The 27,004-nt window shown below is 40.2% G+C and overlaps 1 protein-coding gene across 4 annotated transcripts in view; it reads right to left on the reverse strand.

Moving 5' to 3' along the window:
- Positions 1–27,004, reverse strand: part of Atp6v1a (ATPase H+ transporting V1 subunit A) — a 52,573-nt gene that overhangs the window by 13,725 nt on the left and 11,844 nt on the right. For all 4 annotated transcript variants that reach the window (XM_006975761.4, XM_006975762.4, XM_015994672.3 and 1 more), the window contains exons 2-12: positions 19,330–19,432; positions 18,692–18,786; positions 16,173–16,301; positions 12,276–12,490; positions 11,906–12,043; positions 10,357–10,508; positions 8,246–8,408; positions 7,448–7,556; positions 2,622–2,744; positions 2,424–2,538; positions 428–491 (exon numbers count right to left, since the gene is read on the reverse strand). In XM_006975761.4, the coding sequence (XP_006975823.1) occupies positions 428–491; positions 2,424–2,538; positions 2,622–2,744; positions 7,448–7,556; positions 8,246–8,408; positions 10,357–10,508; positions 11,906–12,043; positions 12,276–12,490; positions 16,173–16,301; positions 18,692–18,773 (1,290 nt within the window). In that variant the 5' untranslated portion in view covers positions 18,774–18,786; positions 19,330–19,432. The remainder of the gene's footprint in view (positions 1–427; positions 492–2,423; positions 2,539–2,621; positions 2,745–7,447; positions 7,557–8,245; positions 8,409–10,356; positions 10,509–11,905; positions 12,044–12,275; positions 12,491–16,172; positions 16,302–18,691; positions 18,787–19,329; positions 19,433–27,004) is intronic.

A 27,004-nucleotide genomic window follows, 5' to 3' on the forward strand; every position in this document is an offset into this window, starting at 1 on the left:
TTTCCTGCACTTTCCCTCCTGGCAGCCAGATGCAGAGGTAGGTGACAGGAAAGCAGAGGAGCCAGGCTCCAGTCCTGACTGAAGATGCCCACTTTCTGACGGGACCCTCTGCCTCAGACTATACTGTGAAATTCTGGCATTAAGCAGCTTGGGGCCTATTTAGTTCTCTAGTTAGAATTAGTCTAATGAGTAGGATAACTCTTAACATAAAGAAAACTTTGCTACCTGGGTGTATTTTCAGACTTCAGTTATGTTTATTATAAACTGTTAAGAACTAAGAATAAACTAAGAATATATTAAATTTTCACAATGTTAAGGATGCTATTAAAGCATTTTTTTTATTGCTACCAATTCTTTAGTGACTAAATTAAATTTCTGATGATCACTTAGTTAAATTACAACTGCAGATGGCAGAGGGGAGACTTACCTGAACAATACCCAGAGTAGCAGATGTGACTGGATCAGAAAAATCACCACCAGGTGGAGAAACTCTAGATTAAAAACAAAATACTACCATTAGAAAAGTTCATGAGCAGGCGGTGGTGACATACACCTGTAATCCCAGCACTCAGGAGATAGAGGCAGGTGGATCTGAGTTCGAGGCCAGCCAGTTTACAAAGTGAGTTCCAGGATAGCAGGGTTGTTACACAGAGAAACTGTCTCAGAAAAACAAATGTTTGTGAAAGATAATCAAATATTTGAAAATTAGAAATACAAATACATGAACATCATCTTTTTGTTTGTTTGTTTTGAGACAGGTTTTTTTTCTGTGTAGCCTTGGCTGTCCTGGAACTCACTTGGTGGACCAGGCTGGCCTCGAACTCAGAAATCTGCTGGCCTCTGCCTCCCAGTTTTGGGATTAAAGGAGTGCGCCACCAATACCTGGCAAAACACCAACTTATAAAAAAAGTTAATAAATTTTATTTTTGTTGCTAGAAATAAAATCCAAAGCTTCATGCCTAAGCACATAAGCTATCAGCACATTATACCCCAGCCCTATGTAAAAAAGACAGACACAGAAACAGTTTTTGTGCATACAGATTTGCAGAGGTGAGTGTATGTGGAGCAGGGAACACATGGAGGGCCGAGGACAACCCTGGGATCAGTCTTTGCCTTCCTCCTTGTTTGAGACAGTTTTTGTTTGCTGTTGCACATGCCATCTTGGGGGCGTCTGGGGCTTTCCTTTCTCTACCTCCCATATTGTGTAGGGGTGCTAGGATTAGAAAAGTGTCCTACTAGCCCAGCACAGTGTCACACACCTTTAATCCCAGCACTCAGGTAGCAGAGGCAGGAGGATCTCAGTGAGTTCAAGGCCAGCCTGGTGTACGGAGTGAGATCCAGGACAGCCAGAGCTACACAAAGAAACCCTGTCTTGAAAAAACAAAACAAACAAAGAAAAAAGTGCTCCACTACGTCCTGTTTTAAGTGGGCTCTGGGAATTCAGTGGGCCACTTCCCAGCCTTAATGTTTGCATATATATAACTTTAGAAGTAAATGATCCTTGGAGAGAAAAGTCTTGTTGAAAATAAGAATGACGACTAATTATTGAATGTCATCTAGTATGAGAAATGAGACAATCATTTACTGTAATTAGTTTCATATTCTAATCAACAAGATGAAATAGGAAAGTTCTGAGAATAAAGTATGGCTTTATGTGGTAATTGTAAATCTATACTTGGTCTTTAGTATGATATAACTTCATCTTAACATGTCTGCAATTTTAAAGTCACTCCTAAGATACAGTGACTTGGATAAACTAAATCAGGGAAGTCACACCAATGAAACCCAAAGGTACAGCGACAGCCTGAGTTGCTTCACAAAGTGCCTCTGAAGCCCTGCATGTAACTCTACTTCAGAACTAGCACTCCCAGAAGAAGGTAAACATGCTCTCTTCCCCCTCCCCCACTCCTGTGGGTCAGGTAGGTATGTCTGCACAGGCCAGTGGATGACTTCAGCCATTGTTTCTTGGGAGCCACCCACCTTGTGTTTGGAGACAGAATCTCTCTCAGGGCCTGGAGCTTACTAAGTAGGTGGGCCTGACTGTCCAGCAAACTCCAGGGACCCACCTGTTTCCACCCCTATCCCCAGTATTGGAATAAGAAGCATGTGCCAACATGCTTAGCTTTTTTTCTTTTTAATGTAGATTCTCAGGATCGATCTCAGGTCCCCCTGTGCTTATGTGGTAAACACTTTACTGACTGATCAATTTTCCTAGCCTCTCTCTTTAAAATCAATCACTTTCTTTTTCTTTTGAGAAGTAAACAGTATTAAGCTGGGCATGGTGGTACCTGTCTGTATCCTAGCACTTGGTTGGCAAAGGCAAGCAGCTAGTCCCAGGCCAGCCTGGGCTACATAGTAAGTGCATGTCTCTACTCAATAAATAAACAATTACATAAAGGAAAGCAAACAGTTCGGCTGCTTACGCTCCTACAATGCTGACACTTCCTTCTCTTTCAGGGTTCCCGAGACATTTCACTCTGCCTGCTCGTTCATAGAAAGAGGCCAGCCGGGCACCAAGATAGGCAGGATAGCCACTATCTGAAAGACAAAAAGGAAAGTTTCAGAGCAGGTTCTAAGCTGGCCACTAAAATTCTATCAGTGACAACCAACACAAGACTTACCTGCAGGCATTTCTGCTAAGCGACCAGAAATTTCTCTGAGAGCCTCAGCCCATCTAGAGGTAGAGTCAGCCATCATACTGACGTGGTAGCCCATGTCACGGAAATATTCTGATAGTGTAATTCCTAAATTGAGAAGAACACTGTTAAGTTACACTGTCAGATCACAAACTACTGACTGTTTTGTCCCTAAGAAACTTGAATCCATAGGCATATTATGTGTCTTGTTAGCCATTTCCCCAAGTTTGTCCTTCTAGGCACACAGCTTAGCCATATTCCCAAGCATCTTGTCCATTTAGATAATACCATGTAACCAACCTCAATCTAACAGAATGTGATTAAAAATTCTATGTTCCATGGCCAGGCAAGTTATGCATTTGTCTAGACTTCCCAAAGCCCACAAAACATGTGCCGAAGCCCAAGGAGTCCCTTTTGGACTTCAGCACAGGAGGCTGAAGGAGGCTCCAGCCCAGAATGAAAAGGAGCCCCAGCCACTTGGAACAGCGTCTACTCGGTGACCAACTCTAACTGGAGGACCTTTGATGCCACAGCCAACCCTACTCTACACATTCTAAAACCAGGAGAAGGGTTTATGCCCCGCTCTCTGTTTATATTAATTAACGGAAATAATTTCCAAGCACAGCTTGTCTGCACCATACACCATACACCACACACACACACACACACACACACACACACACACACACACACACACTTTTTTTTTGGTTTTTTTGAGACAGGGTTTCTCTGTGTAGCTTTGCGCCTTTCCTGGAACTCACTCTGTAGCCCAGGCTGGCCTCAAACTCACAGAGATCCGCTTGTCTCTGCCTCCCGAGTGCTGGGATTAAAGGCGTGCACTAACCACTGCCCAGCCAGACATGTATATTTAACTAAGCTTGTTGACATGAGGAATATCTCCAGTCTCTAAATCTCTGATGCGCAGACCCAGCCCTGTCCTAAAAAGTAAAATACCAAGAACAGAAGTTTCTGGGTCTTAGCTGTTATTTATCTCAGCCAAACTTTTCCAACTCCAATCTACTAAGATGGAATAAAGCCTACCCTATATACTTATATTATTAGAGGAAATAAAACACATATAAACCATTTCCAAAAATATATACTATATACAACTCAAGGTAATAGAAATGTACAGCTATGGTTATATTGTCAGTGTCTCCAAACCTAATGCCCTGACCTTTGTTTTAGCAAGAAAACAAAGAAACAAAACTTAAAAACCAAGAAAACAAGCTTATATAAGCAAAGAGAAAACATTGTTGTAAATCAGCACTTTGTTACATACCCCAGTGCATGATTCAGAATAAAAAACACCAGCATAATATAAAGTAGTTTTAGAAACAAGTCTTTAAGAAATGTTACTTACGAATATTTAGACTTAAAAACACACACCACACAGCTATTCCAATCTAATGTTTAGAACAGACTTTTTATATAAGCGCAGATGTATTTATGGTCTGTGATGAAATGCTACCAACACTTGTATGTTTATATCAGATAACTTCATAGAAAAGATAAACAGACACAAGTGATCAAGACTTCTCTCATGACCTACACATGGATTTCAGTGCCTACGAAGAAAAGCCGAAAAGAAAACAACCAACGACTCCGACAGGAAGCCAAGGGTGGAGCTGGGGACGCACTGAGGTAATGGGGTTTGCTCACTAGCCCTGGGGCGGGAGTCGGGGATGGAAAATCAGAACACAAACCGAGCTGCACTAGTAGATTTAGAAAAAAAAGCAGTATCTTCATTGATCAAAGAGCTTTCATGAATCAATATAAAAGACAACTACTGCTCCAAAGGAAAGCAGACAGCAGGCAGTTTTGAAATGGTTAACATACATGGGAAAGTTAGTTCACTTGACATTGCAGACTGACCAGGATGTAACAAAGCAACAACTGGTAAAATGTCACTCATCAATTCCAGGTGTAGGTTCTTAAGTGTTCACTGTACTATTTTTCAAGTTTTCTATGTGTTTGCTACCAAATCGGTGAAGATGAGAAACAGAATCCTTCTCAGTTATTGGGCCACTTGATGGCTATCAGAATTACACTATAACCCCATGTTCACCACAAACATGCTGCTCAGACTACGATCATCGCGGCTAGAGGTGTGCAGCAGTCAGGAGCACTTATTGCTTCTGCAGAGCATACTGTTTCCAGTTCCAGCACCCAGCTGGGTGGCCTGCAGCCAGCTCCAAGGCATCTGATTGCCCTCTTCTTGCCTCTGCAGGCACTGCACTCAAGCGCCACCATCCCATAATTGAAAAGTATCTTTTTGAAAAGATCATGCTTATGCTCTATCCATATAAAGGGAAACGGCAGCCATAAAAAGAATGAGGTATTTTTCCTGTCTTAAAGTGGTGAAAAAAAAAAGACAGTATGACAAATTCAGTGTCTAAGGCAAAGACACATTTAATCCTGTGCTAGAATAACAAGTAAGAAGATCTAAATGAGCGCAAACAAACACAGATGTGAGGCAGTATCAAGAATTCACCCGAAGCTACACAAACTCAAAATGGCCAGTGGTAGAAGTTCCTTGGACCCATTTTGGCATGGAGGAGAAGGAGAAAGATGGAGGTAAAACCCAACACATGCAGGCACTTCCCTATTTCCATTACATGAAATGGGTGAGGCAGGGGAGAGGACAAAGAGTTACTATCAATGCTTGCTGTTCACTGAAGAGAAATAGTAATTACACAACCGCATGCCATAACAAACTTCACAAGTAACCGTGAATTCCTGCTCCCCTGTACCAGTCACAGCCAGTTCCACCCATCTCTTACGGAGATGAGTAATGGTACTAAGGATCAGAACAGGATACTTAAATGAAAACAATACAGAAGGAAGAGCAGTGATGGCAAAAGAATCTGCCAAGGCACAAAGGAAAAGTGTGACCACGGTGAATCAAAAAGAAAACCTTAATCATGCATCCTTCCCCAGAATGAGATCCCAGAGAGTGCCTAACAAGATGAGCTGCTTTACAAGCTTACAGAAATCAACAAAGACCTGGAAGAAAAGGAAAACTGTCTATTATAGAATGAAGGCGTCATTAGAAGTAACACTAAGAACAAATGCCATTTACTTTGTGTACATCTGAAAGTCTAAATAAAAGGACTGGGTAGGAAATGGTAGAGCCGGAGAACAGAGGAAGGAGGTCTAGTATGTCTAATGGAAGAAAAGTTTTCAGACACAATTCCCAAAAGTCTTTCAAAATAAAAAAATACATTCAGGCACTGACAGGGCTCATGACTTAGGAAGAAGTATCAAAGCTATCAATATAGCCATATGTCCTAAGAAAGCTATGAGACTTCAAACTTAAAGAGAAATTCCTTGGACCAATAAAAAATCACCTTTAAAAAAGGGAGAATCAGTCTTAGATTTTTGTCCCCAATATTTAATGCTTAAACAAGTATTCTCAGGCAAAATAATATTGATTCAAGAATTTTATACTCAGTCAAACCACTGTTAAGGTTTGGATAGGCATTTCCTTCAGAAATGAAGCCTGCTTTTTCATGAAGAAGATAAATGTTACTATATTAACCCAGGAGATCATGAATCATGAAATCTATGAAAGTCAACATATACTAGTAAAAACTACCAGGCTATAAAAATATTGGTCCAATAATTTTAACTCAGAAAACAACTATTAAAGTTTAAAGGCAACAGAAAGAAAATCTAGAGACTTAAGCAGCAGGAGTTCAAGGAAAATAAAGATTTCCATGAGTCTTTCTTGCAAAAACTTCCAAAAGACAGGTTTAGTCAAACAAGAAATAAGGAGAGAAACTAGCCACAGGATGGCCAGGGAACACTGGCTCCAGTTACGGAAGGTCAAAGTCTCCATAATATCAGATCTATTGTTTTAGAACCAAACAGAATGTTAGTAAGTCCTGAAAATGGAGAAATGAAGGTACTAAACAGGACAGTTGGAAGAGCAAAGATGAACGGTACACGCACAAGTATACCACATCTTATCTTTTATGTCCCCTAAAATAGTTACAGAGGCACAAATATATTTAAATATAGCATATTATGTTAAGATAGAGACTAATAGCTGGTGGTGGCAGTGGCGCACGCTTTTAATCCCAGCACTGGGGAGGCAGAGCCAGGCAGATCTCTGGGCTACAGAGTGAGTTCCAAGAAAGGCATAAAGATACACAGAGAAACCCTGTCTTGAAAAACCAAAAGAAAAAAAAAGATATAGACTAATAATAAAATGAATCATTAAAAAGAAAGCAAATGTATTGTTTTATGATTATTAAGAGAACTGGAAGCTTGGATGTAGCTCATGAATGCTTGCCTAGTACATGCAAGGTCCTGGATGTGCTGAACAACAACAAAAAGGCAGGACTGGGGATGCAGGAGAGGTGAGGGAGAAGAGGGAATAAAGAAGACAGCAACGATGCCAGTCGGGGCAGCTCTACGACCGTCTTATGTTTGGGGCTCGAGAGATGGTTCAAAGATTAAGAACTGATCTGAGCTCTGTCCACAGAACCCAGCTGGGTAGCTCACAACTGCCTGGAACTCTAGTTCCAGAAGATCTCACACCCTCTTCTGTCTTCTGAGGGTGCACACACGTCACACACACACACACACACACACACACACACACACACACACACACACACAATCTTTTAAAAACTTTATGTTCACGTATTCTCATGATACACATAATAAATTAGGTATTTCTTAAGAGCTAACAATGTGATTAAATGGGAGTTATTTAGAGAGAAGTTGTAAAAAAGGAAAGGAAAAATTGGGTGCTAGTGTTTTAACATAGGCACTAAGTTCTTTTAGTCCAGCTCCTAACTCACCAGTGTAAATAGAGGCCTCTCTTGCAGCCACGGGCATATTGGAGGTATTGGCTACCAGCGCTGTCCTCTTCATGATTGACTCGACTTTCCCGTCAACTTCCATAGTGAGCTACAGGTACAGAAGCCATCAGTGACCCTCCAGTTTCTAAGGGTGACATTTTAACATTTCACTTCTCCCCCACTTACAATTTTAACTTGTTCATGTTCAACCCTTTTAGTCAGAATTCCCTAAGAATGTCCCCCATGATGCCAACCCCACTTCCTTGTTCCACAGTGCTGACAAACAGACAATTTCACTTGGGATTTCAAGTAAACAAAGGAAATCCACTATTCTGTGAAAAAGGAAATGTTACTACAGTAACCTGGATCACAAAGCCCATGTAAAGCTGAGACATTTAAACGTTAGGTTTCTTTTTTTAGACATTGTCTCCTGTAGTTCAGGCTAGCCCTGAACTACTGACTCTCCAGGCTCTGCCTCCCAAAGTACAAAAATTTCAGGCATGTGCCACCACACCCAGCTAAATATAAATGCTTAATTGTTTTATCCCTCTTATCTTTCTCTCAAGTAAGAACAAAGATGAGAAACTCTTAGGTGTTTGACTTTGAAGAATTCATTTCCCTTTTCTTTAAATATACAAATTAATCACAAATACTCATTTAAAATTCTTCAAGAGCATCTTGAAAACTGAAAGCACTGTTCTTTATCCAGCATAAAACTATTAATTGCCAACGACAGCTGATATGCCTGATTTGCTGTATTTTCTCTAGAAGATTATGTCAAGTTTTCTATAGACAGACCTCAGGGAAGTCCCGGAGAACTTCAGACATCTCATTTCCTCTCTCACCACATCCTACGTAGATGATCACGTCACTGTTGGAATACTTGGACAGAGACTGTGAAATCACTGTCTTCCCACAGCCAAAAGCACCTGGGATAGCAGTAGTTCCTCCCTGGACACACCTAAAAGACAACAACAACAACAAAAACACAAATCAAAACAAACAACAACAACAAGTTGGGTGTGATAGTTCAGGCCTGTAGCCCCAGCATTTGGGAGGCTGAGTCAGTAGGATCATCCATGATTGGAGGCTAGCTTGAATTACATATCATTCCAGAAAAGTCTGAGGTACAGAGTGAGACACTGTCTCAAAACAACAAAAAACAAATGAGCAAATACTTTATTATCATTATCCACCTCTGTCATTTACAGTACAAGGAAAGTGAAAATGTATTCCTTACAGCACCTGAGAAAGAGCTATATGAAAATAGTGAGATAAACGAAATAGCACCAATGACATTCATGCTTATCCAAGTCTGTTCAGGAAAAGACAGCACACAAATTAAAACTATAAACAACATCTGAAGCATATTTCCTGAGGGGATAGAAAAAGGCTCAGGAAACTCATATTTACTATAAAGTTAATGCAGTCAGAAGAAATAATACAGTCATCCTAATTAAAGCCTAAGAAGCACTGAAGCTTACAGGAGCTGTGAGCAGATGAGAGCAGGGGTTACACAACACTCAAAGTCATGAGCAATTAAAAATACCGAAATTTCTCTCTCTCTCTCTCTCTCTCTCTCTCTCTCTCTCTCTCTCTCTCTCTCTCTCTCTCTCTCTCTCTCTCTCGTTTTTCGAGACAGGGTTTCTCCGTGTAGCTTTGGAGCCTGTCCTAGATCTCGCTCTGTAGCCCAGGCTGGCCTCGAACTCACAGAGATCCGCCTGGCTCTGCCTCTCTGAGTGCTGGGATTAAAGGCGAGCGCCACCGTGCTTGGCTTGAATTTTATCTCTTGAGGTTGATCAAGTTGGGAACAAAGCCGACACACGGGAGAGCAGTTCAAGGGGCCAGCGATGCCAAGGGCGGGGCGAGCACATGGAGAGAGGAGGGGTGGGGTCACTGTGCTCTTTCAATGTGGCCCTCAAGATGAGGGGAAGTGGCTGACAGGCGGAGCAGGATACAGGTGGGAAAGCGTGCCTTTTTCTCCCCTTCCCTTCCTTTCTTCTTCACTAAGGAGGAGACTTATTAAAAAAATGCAGGAGAGGAGAGGTCCTTGAGGAGCCAAGAGATAAACTCGGAGGGGAAAGGAAGAAGAGAGGATGGAAAGGACATTAGGGGCACTAGCGCTGGGAAACGGAGGGAGCGCTAAACTCCAGTCTCCGATTTCTCAGGGAAGGAGAAAGGGGAAGAAGGAAGGGTGGAGTTGAGCATTTGAAATATGTCGAGCAGCATGAACAGCTGCTGAAGAGAGCAAAGAATCACAAGCAGGGACAGCAGGAGGCCTGCCCACAGCAGTGCGTGTAGAAATCCATTTCTATGGACCATTTGGTCTTTCTCAGGGCTCTGTGCTAGGCAGAAGGAAACAGCTGGACTGACTCATAGCTGGGATTCTGCCAGGTGAGTCTGACAGAATACAAAGTTTGACTGCACCTCTAGGAACTGTTCCCAAGAACCATCTGTGGAGTCTAATCCGAGTAATGAAAGAGAGGGGAGGCAATGACCAGAAAGAAGGCGGCAAGGACAGAGACCGTTCTGGGAAAGGAATAGCAAGAGCAACTTTGAAGGATAAGAGACTCAGGAGTGCCGGGAGGGCTGGGGACGTCAGCCACTGTGAGCACTGCCGGCTTAAAAAGTAAGTTTAGTGATGTGAGGCTGAGGGAGAGAACGTTCCTTTCTGGAAATTAAATGATGATGTCACTGTAGAAAGTACAGCAGAATAAATACAGTGAAGCCCCGTGTCTGGCAGAAGAAAATAAAAGGTTTCTATGCAAAGGAAATGGAAAAGAGCACACTATAAGTTACTACTGTTGGCAGCATACAGAGTCCATTTGATTTTAGAAATCTGCAAAGATTATGAAAAGACAGCTACACATAGTAACTTGGGGGCAAACGGTGGAACACATCGAACTTACGGAAAAAGGGCATCAAGAACTCTCTGGCCAGTAAGCAAAGGATGGTTTGCTGGTAGCTTTTCAGTGACAGGCCGAACCTGACGCACAGGCCATACTTGGACCATGCTGAACTTCTCCTTCACACCTTCAAATTCAAGCTCCAGGACAACATCCTGTAAAAAACAAACAAACAAACAAACAAACAAACAAACAAACAAATGAAAACAGGAGAATCTTAAGGGTGGCTAAATCTGTAAATGGTTCTCCCAAAATATAAGCAGCCCCAGGTTCCTCTTGTGGACAGAACGGGGCTACTGAACAAGTAAGAAGGGAGCTGTATACTTTCTATTATGTGTCTTACGTACGGCCATGCTTTTTCAAACTACGTGCATTAACAGCTCACTGAGTAATAAAAAAGTGAGGTAAGAGGTTTCTGGAAAGGAGCCCATGACACAGTAAGCAGCTACATAAATTGCACATGCATGTGCAGGAAAGCACACACTTGTTTTTGTCAAATGCTTTTTGAAAAACTGCTTATTGCATTTTCCTAGGGGGAACATTACATGTTATCACGGTCTTCTCAAAATTATTTTTGGATTCAAAGACTGCTATGAGTCTATTGTGTCTGACATTATGTGACATAAATAAAATTAATAAATTAAGTTACAAATGGTGTACTGTTGTAGGATATTTGATTGTGCTGTGAAACTCTGAGACTGTATTAATAAAATTTACCTTGGATGGGGGCAGAGCCAGCCACTAGTAGACAAGAATAAGCCACAGAGAGTATGGCGGACCCAGCAGGATGAATAGACAGACACAGAAAGGAGGAGGGAGGGACTTATGGTCTTTTTGGTTTGAGATGGTGTGAGGAGGCTTGCTCTCTTGCTGGGTCTCTGCTGGAAAGGAAAGTCAGCTGGCTGCTTCTCAGCTTCTCTGATCTAGCAGGCTTTCACCCCAACATCTGACTCCCAAGTCTTTACTGACAAATAGAACAACTCAGATAAAAACAACAGAAGCTGCAGTACTGGTGGGAATGGAAATCCTACCACGCTGCAGTGGGGTAAGACTGCGGGCCACGGGGTGCAGCCGGTAGTTAAAATATCAGTGGATTCAGGTGCCGCTGCTAAGCAGAAATAAAAACATCGCACTTAAAGTAGTAATTCTTATAATCTATTATATAACTAATGATGTGAATGCCGATTTTGACAGTTAAAATCAAAGTCTAATATGATAATCCTAATGAATATGAGATTTAGGCAAATCCATCAGTTAAGAAGATAGGAAAATGTCATACTTCTTTTTTACAAGGTATATTCTGCTTCTTGTATTCTCAAATTCAGGTCAAAACAAAACCACCCTTAAAAAATTATATAGCTCAGTGATAGAGTGATTACTTAGTATATGTGAGGTCCTAGATTTCCCTATCATCACAAAAATAAGTAAAATTAATAAGTAATGAACAAAAAATTGACATTATTAGAAATGCTTAACGGTTTTAGGGCACGGACCTGGTAACTGTCATAGATGACCAGGCTGCTGTGTAGGACAAAGCCCAAGCGGTACTTACGGAGGCGTCATAATTCCCAGGTGGTGCGATGTAAGTCACACTTCCTCTGTTGCGTGGGGGTAACATGATTTTGTGTTTGATGAGGGAGTTTTCATTGACAATCCCATAAATATCCCCACCAGTGATATGACTACCAACCTAAGGAACAAATACATTCACTCTTTAATGCTCAAATAAACCAAGCAGACTTACCCTTACTTTTGTAATTTGAATCATTTGCCTAACTTATAAATAAAGCATTAATTCTATAGTACAATAAGTGCGTTAAAATTAGACAGTACATCCATGGTTTATGTTTATTTGGACTAAGTACAAAATAGTTCACTAAATCTTTCACCAACTTTAGGAATTCTTGGTTACACAGACATACCCGTAGGTTTTTGCTTGGTGTAAACTCCCATTTGATATCTCTGCTAAGAGCAGACACATTTACTCCTCTGGGAATGTAGATACTTTGGGTTTGATTGCTGATATCCGACAGGGGTCTCTGAATACCATCAAAAATGGCTCCCATAATGCCAGGACCAAGCTCTACTGAGAGAGGCTTACCAGTGCGGAGTACAGGGTCTCCAACAGAGACACCAGCTAGAAACAGCAGTTGAGGAAAACTTAAAACAAGTTTGAAGATACTATTAATAAGAAGTATCAGTTTAAAAGGGGCATGACATTTAAGGAAATAAAATAATTTCCCAAGGTTTCCCATATCCTTGATATTTCAGTAATACTTTACAGCATCTAAGACCAAAAATATACCCAACACTTCTAGTTATTAAATAACCATATCCAAAGAGTTTAATAAATGTGTCTATCTGTGGGAGCGCACAGAAGTTTCCTTGTGAGATCTGCGTTTGCCTGACACAGCAGAGCTGCATAAGGGGATGATCTGACCACGGGCAAGGTTGCCAGGTGGTGGGGAGGGTCTGCACTTGGCTGTGCCTGGGTGGAGGTCTTCTGCTCCTCCCCTTGGCATTCCTTTAAAAGCCCTTTGGCAGGTACAGTCAGGGCCTGATGGATAAGGATCCAGGCCCTCCCGATGCTATTCTATGTTTCTGTCTGTCTGTCTCTCTCTAGCTATATTTCTATTATTTCCTGCTGTTCCTACTCAAGAGCACCCTGGGGAAAAGTGGGGGTGGGATGACCCCCCACGTATATCCTAACAATGAAAGAATAATGTGTAAACTGGAAACAAAAAGATTCAATTTCAGTCCTAAATAACCACAATTCTAATGAAGAGAAGGGTGTATGTATTTTTTGGGATACTGTATAACTTTCAGTAAGACTGGAAACCTACTGCATATTTATGCCTACCTCCTTGGATTTTTAGCCCAGTAGCCACCAAAATCTCAGCTTTGCAAACATTCATGAGGCCAGTGACAAGAACGTAATGCAACCAAATACTGCAAGTGGCCAGTCATGTCTGATGAAGTGTCTAATAGCCCTGTGTGAACCTCAGAATGTCCTGGGCACCCTGAGTCTGCTGCAGCTGCCCAAGTGCCTCTGCAGTTTAGGAGTCACAGGTTTAATATCAGAAGCAAAAGCCTTTCATTAATTCATCGTTTTGAACATACTACTAAAGAAAAACAGGCCGGGCGGCGGCAGCGCACGCCTTTAATCCCAGCACTCGGGAGGCAGAGGCAGGCGGATCTCTGTGAGTTCGAGGCCAGCCTGGACTACTAAGTGAGTCCCAGGAAAGGCGCAAAGCTACACAGAGAAACCCTGTCTCGAAAAACCAAAAAACAAACAAACAAACAAAAACAAACAAACAAAACAAAACAACAGTCTTCTATAGAGAACAGTGGCACTTAGACAAAAAATTAAAAAATTTGAGAACTAAGGAAATGCTTTAGAAAGAGAAGAAAAAGCCTAAAATTGAGCATAGATAGTGAATCTGCCTTGTTTTATAGTATTTGTTGACAGTACAATCAATAAAACTTTCATTGAGATTAATTTAGGAACATCTTTCAAAATGAAAAATGGTTACACCATAGCACTGTTTAAAAGAAAGGCTATAAATCATCAAAATGTATACTGTTGACTATAAAATGATAATCCTATATGCTGGAATTATATGTAGCTATAAAAAAGGAGTGGTAGAAAGATCTCCAAAACATGCATTTTCATTATCAGTATCTGATATGAATTTTATTAAACCTATAATGAAGTTCAAAGTATTTCTCAAAAAAAAATTCCTTTCTCTAGATTACATCATTGATATTTTACCATATTTATCTTCATCTTCTGCAATCTGAATATCTTAAAACAGTAAATAGGTAAAAAACAGTATATACAACATGCTACCTTATGGGAAAAAAGGGCCAATATTTATTTGTACTTGTTAATATATATGATTTAAATTAGAACAAAGTATAATGATATATATTTTAGAATATTCTTAAACACTGTGTGAATCTATGTCACTGTGCTTGGTTTAATAAAGAAGCTGACTGAACAGAATAAGGTTAGGCAGGAGAGCTAAACTGAGACTGCTGGGGAGGAGAAGGGAGGAATCTGGTGTCACCAGCAGACACAGAAAGAAGCAAGATGGGCATGCTGTACTGAGAAAAGGTACCAAACCATGTGGCAAGGCACAGATAAGAAATATGGGGTAATTTAAATGTAAGTGTTAGCTAGTAACAAGCCTGAGCTATTGGCCAAGCATTTGTAATTAATACGAAGTCTCTGTGTTGGTTATTTGGGATCTGGCAGGTGGGAAAGAAATGTCCACTTACAATATATATATAAAAATGCCTTAATGAATTCCATTACTTTATATGCTAAGGCAAAATGGAGAGAAATTTTGAAGTACAAAAAGATAAACAGTAATTACAAGTAACTATCAAAGTAGTTATATGTGTCTTGAAATCGGTCAGAGGTCAAAACACGTAGGGAGTATCATCCCTTCATACATTCTCATTAACTTTACATCTACAAACCATGTGAAAGAGAGAAGAACTATGGAGTGAGGTACAACTCAATATTAGAATGTGTGCTTGCCATGTATGAGGTTCTGTGTTTAATTTCCACCTATTCTTCAAGTGACTAGATAAGAGATAAAGGTCTATCAATAAACACACATACACCCCCAAAACTGTTTTCACCATGATTGCATGCCTACAGAGGCTTCTAATTTGGCACTGGGGTGATAGCTCAGTTATTAAAGTGCTTGCTTGCAAGCATGAGGATCTGAATCCGGTCTTCAGAAAGCAGGTTAAAGACGTACATTCTTCCAATCTCAGCCCTGGATAGACTGAATCAGATTCTTGGGGCTGGAGAGCCAGCAAGTCTAGCCTATTTGGCAAGCTCTGTGCAAAATGAGAGCTCATCTCAAAACATGTTAGGTGGCACTTGAGGTTCACCCACGTGTCCTCACATGCACGTGTATCTGCACACACATGAACACACAGACTTCTAATTTCCTTTTTAGATGATTTTGTTTTACATTAGCACTTACTACTCATACAGGGAAGCCAGCTACCTCCAAGTATGCTTGTTAGAACAGCCTGAAAACCAAATCTGCTTAAAATCCCAAAGAATTAATGTTGACCTTGAGAATTAAGACACAGGAGTTTTCAAAGGAGCAATCTCTGTGAGGCTTACAAATATATTTCTTTACATTTTTATTGGAAAAAGGTTTTTAGCATTCATTTATTGTATGTGTGTGTAAGAGTGCAGCATGGGAAGGAGAGGTAACTTTGTACTGTCAGTTTTCTCCTTCCACTTTGCATGAGTCCCAGGGATCAGTCTCATCTTGTTGGGCATGGCACCAACATGCTCAGCTACCTCATCAGCTCCCCCTCTATTTTCATAGAAAATTAAGAATAGGTATTATGTATAAAAGTCAATACTGTAGAGTCCCAACAGTAAGGATTTCTTAGTGCTAAAGCTGTAATATATTATTCACTAAAGATTGAGAGTGGTGTAAGATCTATACTTATTATTTTAAATAAATTCATGACTGGGTAATTTTAACCACATAATATTGTTCAATTGATGCTTTCTTTTGCAATATAAAATCTTCTAAACGAATTTCCTACTGTATTCCCTGAAGTCTGTGACACCACATGTTAGAAGCAATGGAAGCTCAGCATGTAATTCCAATGTCTTGATAAGGAGCACTAACCCCCAGTAGCACTTTCTTGAATGTATTCCTCTATGATATGCTTATCTCTCACACATTGTCATTGGTTAGTACAGCTTCTACTTTTGCCTTAAATCCTCAAACCCCGACACACAGGAGGCAGCAGGAAACCGACCAGGAAAAGGATACAAGTTTCTTCATACACCTGAATGGTAGCCATGTCACCTTCCAATCGAATGATCTCTCCCACTAGCTCGCTGTGACCCACTCTCACCAGCTCATACATGGCTGCACCAGCCATGTCACAGGCTGTAACCACTGTAAAGAACAAGAGACTGTTGACCCAAAGTTCTGTGAATGATTACAGTTAATTTCAACATCCAATAAACCCAGTAGCATGCCTTCTCATTTATTCATAAGGAAGAAAAACTCCCACTGTGGAGTAACCTTTACAGTTCCACATAAAGACATATTTTTTAGTAAATGATCAAAGAAAACAAACTTTCAGGCTAAGGTTATTGATTAATGCAACACAAAAGCAAATTATTTTAAGCACTTGAAGTCTCATATGAACATTCTTACCTTGTAGTATTGAAATGCATTTTGAACAATCCAAGTTACTTTAATACATGCAACAAAGGGTTTTGGAACCATAAAAAAACAAACAGACAAACAAGCAAACACCTTACATTGGAATGAAGAGCTTTAGAATGTCATACAGTAATTAGTTTATTGTGCTGTTATCCCTTGAGAGATAACAATACAATAAGAATTTTGCTTTTCATTACTTTAAACCAGTGATTCTAAAGTTTCCTTAGATGTGGACCTTTAGGACCTTTAATAAACTGGTAATTCTGGAATTAAAAAACAAATCTTATACATAGTCAGATGGTACACACCTGCAACCTTAGCACTTGGGAAGCAGAGATAGGAAGATCAGGGTTTCAAGGTCAGCCTCGCTATATATAGCAAGTTCAAGGCCAGCCTACATTTCTTGAAATCTATCTCAAAATAACACCACCGCCTCACATATGCATAAATAATTCCTTTTATTAAACAGCAGGATGATTATAACAAGCCTTCACCACTGCATAAAATTTCAGTTAAAGAAGGACCTCTATTTTTATTTTTATTTTTTTTAACAAGCAGGAACCAGAATTAGAACTTGCTATTTTGGACCGTGCTGTCTAGCAAGCAAAAATTATTTTACTGGAAGGAAGAGAAAGGTGCCACATTTGTAGGAATGCCTAAGAATGAACCCATTCTTAATACTTACCTGTGATACAACTGATTACAACTATGTGATAGGGATTAGTGCAGTGGAAAAGGATAAATGTTTAATTAACCTGCTCTAGAAAACTGGAGATTTATTCATTTCCTATTTACTTCTTTATCTAAAATACAAGAATTAAATGTCTTTAAATATCAGATAATACATTTTAAAAATCCTATTTCATAAACCCCAAAGGATACCATTTTTCTATTACAGTGGTTCTCAACCTGTGGGTTGCGACTCCTTTGGGGTCACCATCAGATATCCTGCATATCAGATATTTACAGTACAATTCATAACAGTAGCAAAACTACAATTATGAAGGGGCAATGGAATAATTGTATGGTTGGGGTCACCACAACATGAGGAACTGTGTTAAAGGGTCACAGCATTAGGAAGGTAGAGAACCACTACTCTATTTAGAAGTACTGAGGAATTAAAAAGGGATCAAAAACAATGAAATGTGTACTCTTCACTTCTTGCCAATGAGCCTAAGCTCATTTAATTCTTGGAAGGAAAAAAGTGGGGCACGTTAATTAAGTCTTATTTGTGAAACACCAAGATGTCATCACATTCACCAGGATTAGAAGAAGACAAGAACTATAGCATGAAGCTTAAAGAAAAGATAAATTCTTATGTCACCAAAAAATAACAATGAGCAGGTTGTACCTAGGGAACTGTAATTTGCATTTTTAGTGGGATATTCAACAAAAAAATGAATACTAAAATGAGATGATTATTTTAAAATACAAGGTTTCACAAAAATGGATATAAAATTTTTTAATAATTTAACTTTGTTTTATGAGTGATGTCTGATCCCCTGGAGTTACAGACAGTTGTGAGCTGCCATGTGGGTGCTGGGAATCAAACCTGGGTCTTCTGGAAGAGCAGACAGTGCTCTTAACTGCTGAGCCACCTCTCCAGCCCCTGGATATAAAATTTAAAACCACTGTCTATTCTCAGTATCAGGCCATCAGACTTCTTTCTCTCAAGTAGCCAGTTGTGAGATACCTGCAACAACCACTCAGATAGATGTATAAACACAAAGATGACAAGCTAACACTACTAAGAAAGGCTCTGAAGGTCATTACAGAGATCAACTGAATATTTATTATACATAAGGCACTACGTATTAAAAGCTATAAACCTCAAAGCTTCTTAAATTTCAAACTTAACATAAACTAAGCTACATTTTCCTAACAAGCATGGTGTCATGAAGTTGTGTCTCAATGACAGACCATCAGATGTACAGGATTAGTGCCCGATAACCATTATGATGCCTACATTACTTCACTCTCATGGTCACTACAAGATCTTGAAGTAACGAACAGTTTTTGTGGATCAGCGGGAACTTGAGTTTCTCCCCAAGGCACCTTGGAAAGATGCTGATCACAGTGAGTCAATCCTTGCTCTTACATGATGACATGTGACTTACCAGGTCCTGACACTCCATGTACATAACCAAAGGTGCTTTCTTTATCTTCGTCACGTATTTTGGGTAGTTTGGAGAAATCCATTGTGTTAATTTACCTAAGGCAAAAAAAAAGGAAGTAAATCATAATTACAAACTCTAAAACAAAAGAATTAGCACAGATGGCATATTCTCATGCTATAATACTGGTTCAGAATAAAATGTAACATAAAATTCTTAAATTTTAGTTAAAAGTACCTCATTTTTGGGTAACACACCGTTTTATAATATAACCAAATTGCAATTTTTACATTTCATACTCCATAGAAAATATTAAAAATTTCCAAGGATTTATTTAACCTTTTTAATGCCTATATCCCCACCCATTATTTCCCTGACTACTTCTCCAATTATTCTGAATCATTCCATAAAGTCTCAGAGCTCTGGGAAGGCTGTTGCCTTTGTCTCAAGAGCTTTTCTGCTAGGTGACCTGGCCCAGTAGCTCCTTTAGGACTCTATGCAAATGCCATCTTTTTCATGAGTTTGCTCTAAGCATCAATTTCAATTGTGACATACTGACCTCTCCTTTATTTTTTCAATGCTTTATTCATTTTTAAAAATATTATAAGTGTTTTGCCTTAATGTATATATGTGTACTATACCTGGAGCCTGCAGAGGTCAGAAGAGGGTGTTGGGTCTCCTGGAACTGGAGTTATAGGCTGTTGCAAGTCACTGTGTAGGTGCTAGGACCCGAACCCAGGTCTTCTGCAAGAGGAACACATGGTTGTAACCACTCAGCCACCTTTCCAGTCCCACCCTTGTTTTATTTATTTTTTTAATCATAACACTTTTCATAGTATTATGACAAACTAAGTATTTTACATAAAAAAAAAACTACCTTTAAAAATGCCTGGGGGGAGCCAGGTGGTGGTGGTGCATGCCTTTAATCCCAGCACTTGGGAGGTAGAGGCAGGCAGATCTCGTGAGTTCGAGGCCAGCCTGGTCCAACAAGATCCAGACAGGCAACAAAACTACACGGAGAAACCCTGTCTTGAAACCTGCCCCCCCCCCCAAAAGCCTAGGGGCATTTTTCCTTTTTTTTTTTCTTTTAGAACACAGAACCATTTAAGGAAATTTAGTTTCGGAGCTGGGAAGACAGCTTAGTGATTAAGAGTACTTGCTTTTGCAGAGGACCCAGGTTCAGCTCCCAGCACCCACATAGTGCCTCACAACTGTCAGTAACTCCAGTTCTGGGGGGAAGGGGGTTTGACATCCTCCTCTGGCCTCCACAGGGACCACGCATGCATATGATGCACATACATGCAAACAAACATTCATACACATAAAACAAAAATAAATAAATCTTAAAAAAAAACACAAGAAAATGTACTTTGATGTCTACCTTTAGAGATGGACAATCTGAAAACTTCAAGGGACAACTGCCTGTATCTAAACAGGGACTAGAAGCCTGGCTGGGTGGCTCTCACTATTATTCCTAGCACTGGAGAAGCAGAGTCAGGAGGGTTGTCATGAAGTTGAAAGCTATCCTACAAAGAAAGCTCCAGACCAGCCTGTGCTACACACAGAGAGATCCTGCCTAAAAACAACAAAGGACACATGAAACAGCAGCAAAAATGAAAATCGGTGATGGATTCTGGAGCTGAAACTTTATTTTGAGGCTGCTGATTTAACTTAATAGTTATTAATGATTATATTAGGGCGATGGAACAAATACTTGGGTGTGTGAAAAGCTAAATAATGCCCTCCAATCAACCACAAAATTAGTCTTAAATCATTCAGCGATTAAAGTGCCAAGTCATAAACATTTAGTAAACGTTCAAAGACTACAATGTTTAGTGAAGCCATCTTGAAGGTCAGGTAGTATGTGTACAAACTAGGAAAGGGTAAGCGGCAAGGGCATTCCAGATGGGGCAACAGTAGAAGAATGGAAATAAAATATTCAGGAACGGCAAACAGAGTAGCCTGGCTGGTACAAAAGCTTACGTTAGGGTAACAATAGTATGCGGAGATATATGATACTAATTTATGGGTCTCTACCTGAATGTCAAGAAAACAAATGCACTTCATCCTGTGAACAAAAGGAAAGGAGTGAGGACTGACGGAAGAACGGTGCTCTGTTGCTCTAACACATTGAATCTGGGGAGAGACCACAAGGAGGACCGGAGACTGAGAACGCTAGTTAAGGCTTGAATGTCAGTGGGCTTCTATGTACTGAATGTTTACTATGTTCCTCCCAAGAGAAAGGCTCCGTGTTAAAGCTAGAGAATAAACACTGCAACTAAAACATGTGGCTATTTTCAAGGAGCTTTTGCTGGTTTACCCAACTGTACTGTCCAGAAAAATGATTTAAGTCTTTAAGGTATAAACACTGTATTGGGACGAGAAGAGAAATGGACTCTACCATGGAGAATGTGGGTCAAGTGTAGATCAATGTGGATAAAGCATATATACCAAAAAAGGTAGTTGGAAAGCAAGTTTTGAGAGAGTGGAGTCCAGACAAAAAGAACATAGACAGGAAAACCAACTCCTGAGCTTTGTTGAGTATGGAAACACTGAGGAGTGACTCCAGTATTTTTGGAGATGCTAGATGATCACATTTATACCATACACAATTTGTAATCCTTTAGCCAAGATATCAAAAAGCTGTGTGTAGAGTACAGGTCAATCTTGGGTGTTATTCTTCAGGAGTGTCTGCTTTGTTTCTTTGAGAAAGGGTCTTCTGCTAGGCCCTGGGGCTTACAGGTTTGCTCAGGCTAGCCGGCCAGTGAGGCCTAGGTATCCACCTGTCTCAGACTCTGTAAGTGCATGCTACACACCTGACTTTTAGCGGGTGGGTGCTGAGAACTGAACTCAAGTCCCCATCCACATACCACAAGCACTTTATGAATTGAGCCATCTTTCCAGCCCCGAGACAAGATTTTCTAGAAAATACCAGATAATGGGAGACAATGAAAACAAAAAACCTTAAAGACATCACATACAGTTAGGAAATAGGTTGTCAGAATCTTCAAGAGGACTCTTGGCTCCGCTAAGAGTCTTTACTGCTCTAAAAAGGATCAGATAATAGTCACAATTGCCTGAGACTCCAGCTCAAAGAGAACTGATACCCTCTTTTGGCCTAGAGGTACCCTCATACATACAAATATATACATACAAAATTCTTCAGGGACTGGAGAGATGGCTCAGTGGTTAAGACCATTTTCTGCTCTTGCAGAGGAGCTCAGTTCAGTTCCCAGCACCCACATGGTAGCTCACAACTGTCTAAAAGTTCAGTTCCAGGCCAATACAATGTCTTTTTTGACCTGTGGGGGGCCTGCTTGTACGTGATCCATGTGCGCACACACACTCAGATACACACACATATGTGCACACCTTCAGAGAAGTAGACATGGAAGTGAGGTCATCATCCAGACTAAGTTCTTCCCCAGTATGGGTATTCCCTGTATACTGTTTGTGATGCATGGTCATCTGCCCAGTAAAGTGGAGACAGCATGAGACCTTGAGTCAGCTGATTTGGGATCACATTTAGGTTCCTCTAATGATATGTTGCAGGAAAACTTAGACAAATCAAACTCATCTTTAACTGAAAAAATAAGAATTGTGCTACCATTTATCCACGAACTGTGATTTAATTACAGATTTGGTCAAATGTTCCTTGTAAAATCAGAAATGCTCATAAACATTCCCTCAGCAATGCTACCTGAATAGCATCTCAATTTGGGAAAGGCCATTTACTTCCAGAAATGCGTTCTTTCACAATGGTATGTCTGATTTCCTGTATTCTCCTCCGTGTCTGCAGTCCTTGCTCTAAGGCAGTCTTTTTTATAGTATTTTATCGTATTTGTATTGACTGCTTTCAAAATGGAGCAATAGATATAAAAAACACTTTCAATATTGTAAAAGAATATTACTTCAGGTAATCTGGACGCTTCTTTGTTTTGTGGGGCAGAGACCAAGGCTTTGAGTCAAAAAGATTGAGCTTAAATTTTTAAATTAAATTAAAATTCGTTTGATTATCCTGTTTCATCTGTGGAGTCCAACAGGGCTCTGGTAAGACACCTCACTGGTCTGCCTGAGAGAAGAGGGATATGAAGAGTAATTTAATTTTATTAATCCAAGTCAAGATTGTTTCATTTCTAAATGGTATGTTTAATGTAGCAGCAGTAACTGCTCCTGCTTCTTAAATAAGATTTATTGTTTTATGGTGTGTGTGTGTGTGTGTACATGTACAGGTGCCCATGAAGATGGGGGTGGGGTGGGTGGATGAGTGTTTGGCCTGCATGTACATATGTGTAACATATGCATGCCTGATGCCCAGAGAGATCAGAAGAGGGCATCAGAGCCCCTGAACTAGGGTTACAGATGGTTGTGAGCCACTCTGTGAGTGCTGGAAACCTAACCTAGGCCTTCTGCAATAGCAACAAGTGCTTTTATCCTTAGAACCAGCTTTCCAGACCCCCTAAATGTATTCTTACCTTTTTATTATTTGAGCAAAACATAATTACCTGACTAGTCTTTTTTTAAAATTATACTGTGTAATTTATCATAATTTTATTTACTAAACAAAATGGAATTTTAAGCACCAATGATGTGCCAGCTGCTGTATTACAGGAAGAAAATATGGCCTAATACCCACTCTTCCTTTTATGATCCTTTAATCGTCTTCTGGCATGGTGAGACATGGGCTGGCCAGCCAGTTAAAATTAGGAGATGTGCAAGTTCTAGAAGCAGAGGCTGATTTTAGAAGAATGCAAAGCCAAGCCGTGTGAAGCAAGGCTTACAGGAGAGGCTGATACTAGAAAGACATCAGACTGCACAGTAGTGATTTCCTGTAGACGGCTCAATTCTCAGGGGCGCAGACTTCATGAGGCCAGACAGTAGTAGCTTTTATAGTCTGAGTCTTTCAACTATATGAACAATGATTAATGGAAGGAAATAAATGGATTTGTTCATTAGTCAGCTGTCTTGTGGGTTTCTCAGTCAGCTGGATAAGTATAGCCACCATGGGAATTTTGGTGACCTATACTTTTAAACTACTACTTTTTTTTTTTTTAAAAAAACATTTCAGGCATATAACAGGCATTAGAAGGAATAACATTAAGATAAGAAGACAGTGGGCAGTGGTGCACGTTTTTAATTCCAGAGCTCCAGAGGCAGGTGGATCTCTGTGAGTTCAAAGTCAGCTTGGTCTACACAGTGAGTTCCAGGACAGCCAGGGCTACACAGAGAAACCCTGTCTTGAAAAATAAACAAAACTAACCACCCACCAACCAACCTAACAGGATCGTAAGCGAATCAAAAGCCCAACTGACAACTCTACAAATTCACCTCTAGACAACTTGTCAGCAGATGTCCAGCTGTGCTTTCATCTGAGAAATATATGTATTTTGAGACAGTTGTGCAGCCCTGGCTGTCCTGGAACTCACTGTGTAGGCCAGGCTGGCCTTGAACTCACAGACATTCATCTCCTCTGACTCTCAGGTGCTGGGATTAAAAGTGTGCTGCACCACTTCCCGGCAGTGAAAGTTTTTTACACTTTAAATATTTATGGTCTATATCAAACACAGCCTAGAGAAGCGGCTGAGCAGTTAGGAGAGCAGTCTGCTCTTGGAGTGGCGTCTATTTCTGGGCCCAGCAACCATGTGAGGTGACTCATAACCCCCGTAACTCCAGTTCCAGGGGATCCAAAGCCTCTGGCCTTCTGAACAACATATGCATCTTGGGCACCTGCATACATGTGCACAGAACCACACACAGACACACATATATAAACAATTAAAAATAAAAACAATTGTAAAATGTTAAACAGCTTAAAAGTCATACTATATTAAGTTAATGTTATCCCACGTCTTTACAGAAGAAGGTGCAAATATACTATGATTTAATGCTGCATGAAACTCCTTCCTTCTACAGTTATTATCCCTGCTGTTCTCAATTCTACAGAAAGGAAGGGGAGGAACAGCAGTGCTGGGGACGTCACAGGATTCTGCGCTTGCTAAGCAGGCTGGAGTCCCTGGGTTATCAGAGCTCCAGCACGAGAGCCATGGAGAAAATGGGGTATTCTCAGCCACATTCACAAAAAACCAACTCAATGATTACATTAAAATTTATATTTAGCCACTGGGCTCCTACTCTAAGGATAAAAAGCAAATACAATTTACAACTAAGATACCCTTAATCATAAATTATAGTCCCCACCATTTTTGTGAAAAATGAAAAAGACAAAAAAAAAAAAAATCTGTGCTACAGAAAAGGAACCATCCAGAAGGCAGTGGAGGCAGCCATCTGACCAGTGAGTCATCAGTCTCTCGCCCACAGCACTGCAGAACACCGCGGGGACAAGGAACACCAGAGGCTGCTTTCGTCCTCTGTCTGATCACACGCACTCCAAACTGGTTAGTGCGCCGCACCTAGGAATGTCTCTTTCCAGACCCAATTCTTTTTACTACCATAGTCTGGGCTGGAGACAGGAAAGTGACATAACAGGTAATGCTAATGTTCCAAGGCAATTCACATACAAATCTGACTCACTTCACTGACACTGAAGTGTTATTTAGTGTATCGTTTGAAAAAGAACACATTAATTCATTAAAAACTATCTTCAGAAAGCACAGGACTTTTTTGTTATTTCGTTTATAAAGAAAAAAAATCCAGAAATTTCAACCAAATACTTAGTTTCTTTTACTTTTTTTTAATTGTATGTATCAAAAGGCATACAGTGTGACAAGTCAATAAATGTATGCAGTATGTAACAATCAAATCAGGACAGGTAGGTAGGTAGGTTTCCACTGCTCCATTTCTTATTTATTGAGTTACTTTAAAGACAGGGTCTCATTGTGTCTACAGCCCATCTTAGTTTCAAATTCATAATCCCACTGTCTCTGCCTCCTGAGTGCTGGGACTATAGGCACGTACCACCTAGCCTGACCCTACATCTCCTTATTTTCATCTGCAATTTTCCTGCATAAAGAAAAGCACCCTAACCTGTTTAATATTTTTTATGCTTGCTCAAAGTTATAGAATAGATAGAATTCCAGTTAAAAACTTTACTTTGGTGATTGCTAATGTAAAATACTACTGCAAGCTAGTCATTTTGTGAAGTACTTTCTTATTCATCTATTTTTATTTGCTCAGCAGATCTATCAGAAATAGTATATGGTAAGTGGCCATGGTGACACATACCTTTAATCCCAGCACTTGGGAGGCAGAGGCAGGGGGATCCAAGGCTCTACACACACACACACACACACACACACACACACACACACACACACACACCTACTTCAGCCTTCTATCAAAACAAAAGCAGGGGGATCCAGGGCTCTACACACACACACACACACACACACACACACACCTACTTCAGCCTTCTATCAAAACAAAAGCATTCCTGAAAATGATGACAAAAACTGGGGACAGAATTTCAGTTTTTCCAGTTAGATGGGTTAAGGCTTAGTTGTTAGCTTTGCCCACGACCATTTTTAAAGCATTTCTAGAAATGGTCATAAATTCCTTTTCTTTCTGCATATTGAAAATACAGCCACATGGGATTAAATTATGCACAACTTAAAAGTATTATGTAGTATTTTAGGACAATGGAAATTTAATGCAGCAAATCATTTGAAGAGCTACCTTAGAAGGTAAAGGAATGAGGTTCTGGATTAATGGTCAAAAGAACAACCCATAATCATTAAAAAGAAGCAATTTAGTAATATGCAGGTAAGCCCTTAGAGAGGTTTCATTTCTGTTGCTGAGACAAAGGCATCTTCGGGAGGAAAGGGCTTATTAGGCTTACAATTCCATCGTCACTGAGGAGACACCAAGGCGGAAACTCAAGCAACTCAACAAACTACATTCGCAGTCGAGGGGGGCGTGTCACACATGTGGCTGGCTAGCCTATACTTACCTAGCTTTCTCTAGTCTGTAAGACAAATTCAGAACCTCTGTCTTAGGGATGGTGCAGCCCACAGTTGTCTACTTTAATTAACAATAAAGACCACCTCCCAGTCATGCCTACTGCCAAGCTGATCTAGATAAATGCTCATTAGGGAGAACCATAGTCCCATTGATTTTAGGTTGTGTCAAGTTGACAGTTAAAACTAACCAGCACAGTGTCCAATATGGATAAAAGAACCTCTATAACCTAAATTGAAATACACAACCATGGCAAAAAGTCCACAGATATTTTTCAATTCAATGGACAAGAAATCCGCATTTCTAATGGTTTGCCCAATTATATTTCAATTAGTAACAGCTACAGTGTATTAAGTTGACTGTGGGTGGAGAAAGACTTGGTCATTCATAGAGGTTTTAAAT

The sequence above is a fragment of the Peromyscus maniculatus genome, chromosome 12 (genome assembly GCF_049852395.1).
Source record: "Peromyscus maniculatus bairdii isolate BWxNUB_F1_BW_parent chromosome 12, HU_Pman_BW_mat_3.1, whole genome shotgun sequence".
Classification (NCBI taxonomy): domain Eukaryota; kingdom Metazoa; phylum Chordata; class Mammalia; order Rodentia; family Cricetidae; genus Peromyscus; species Peromyscus maniculatus.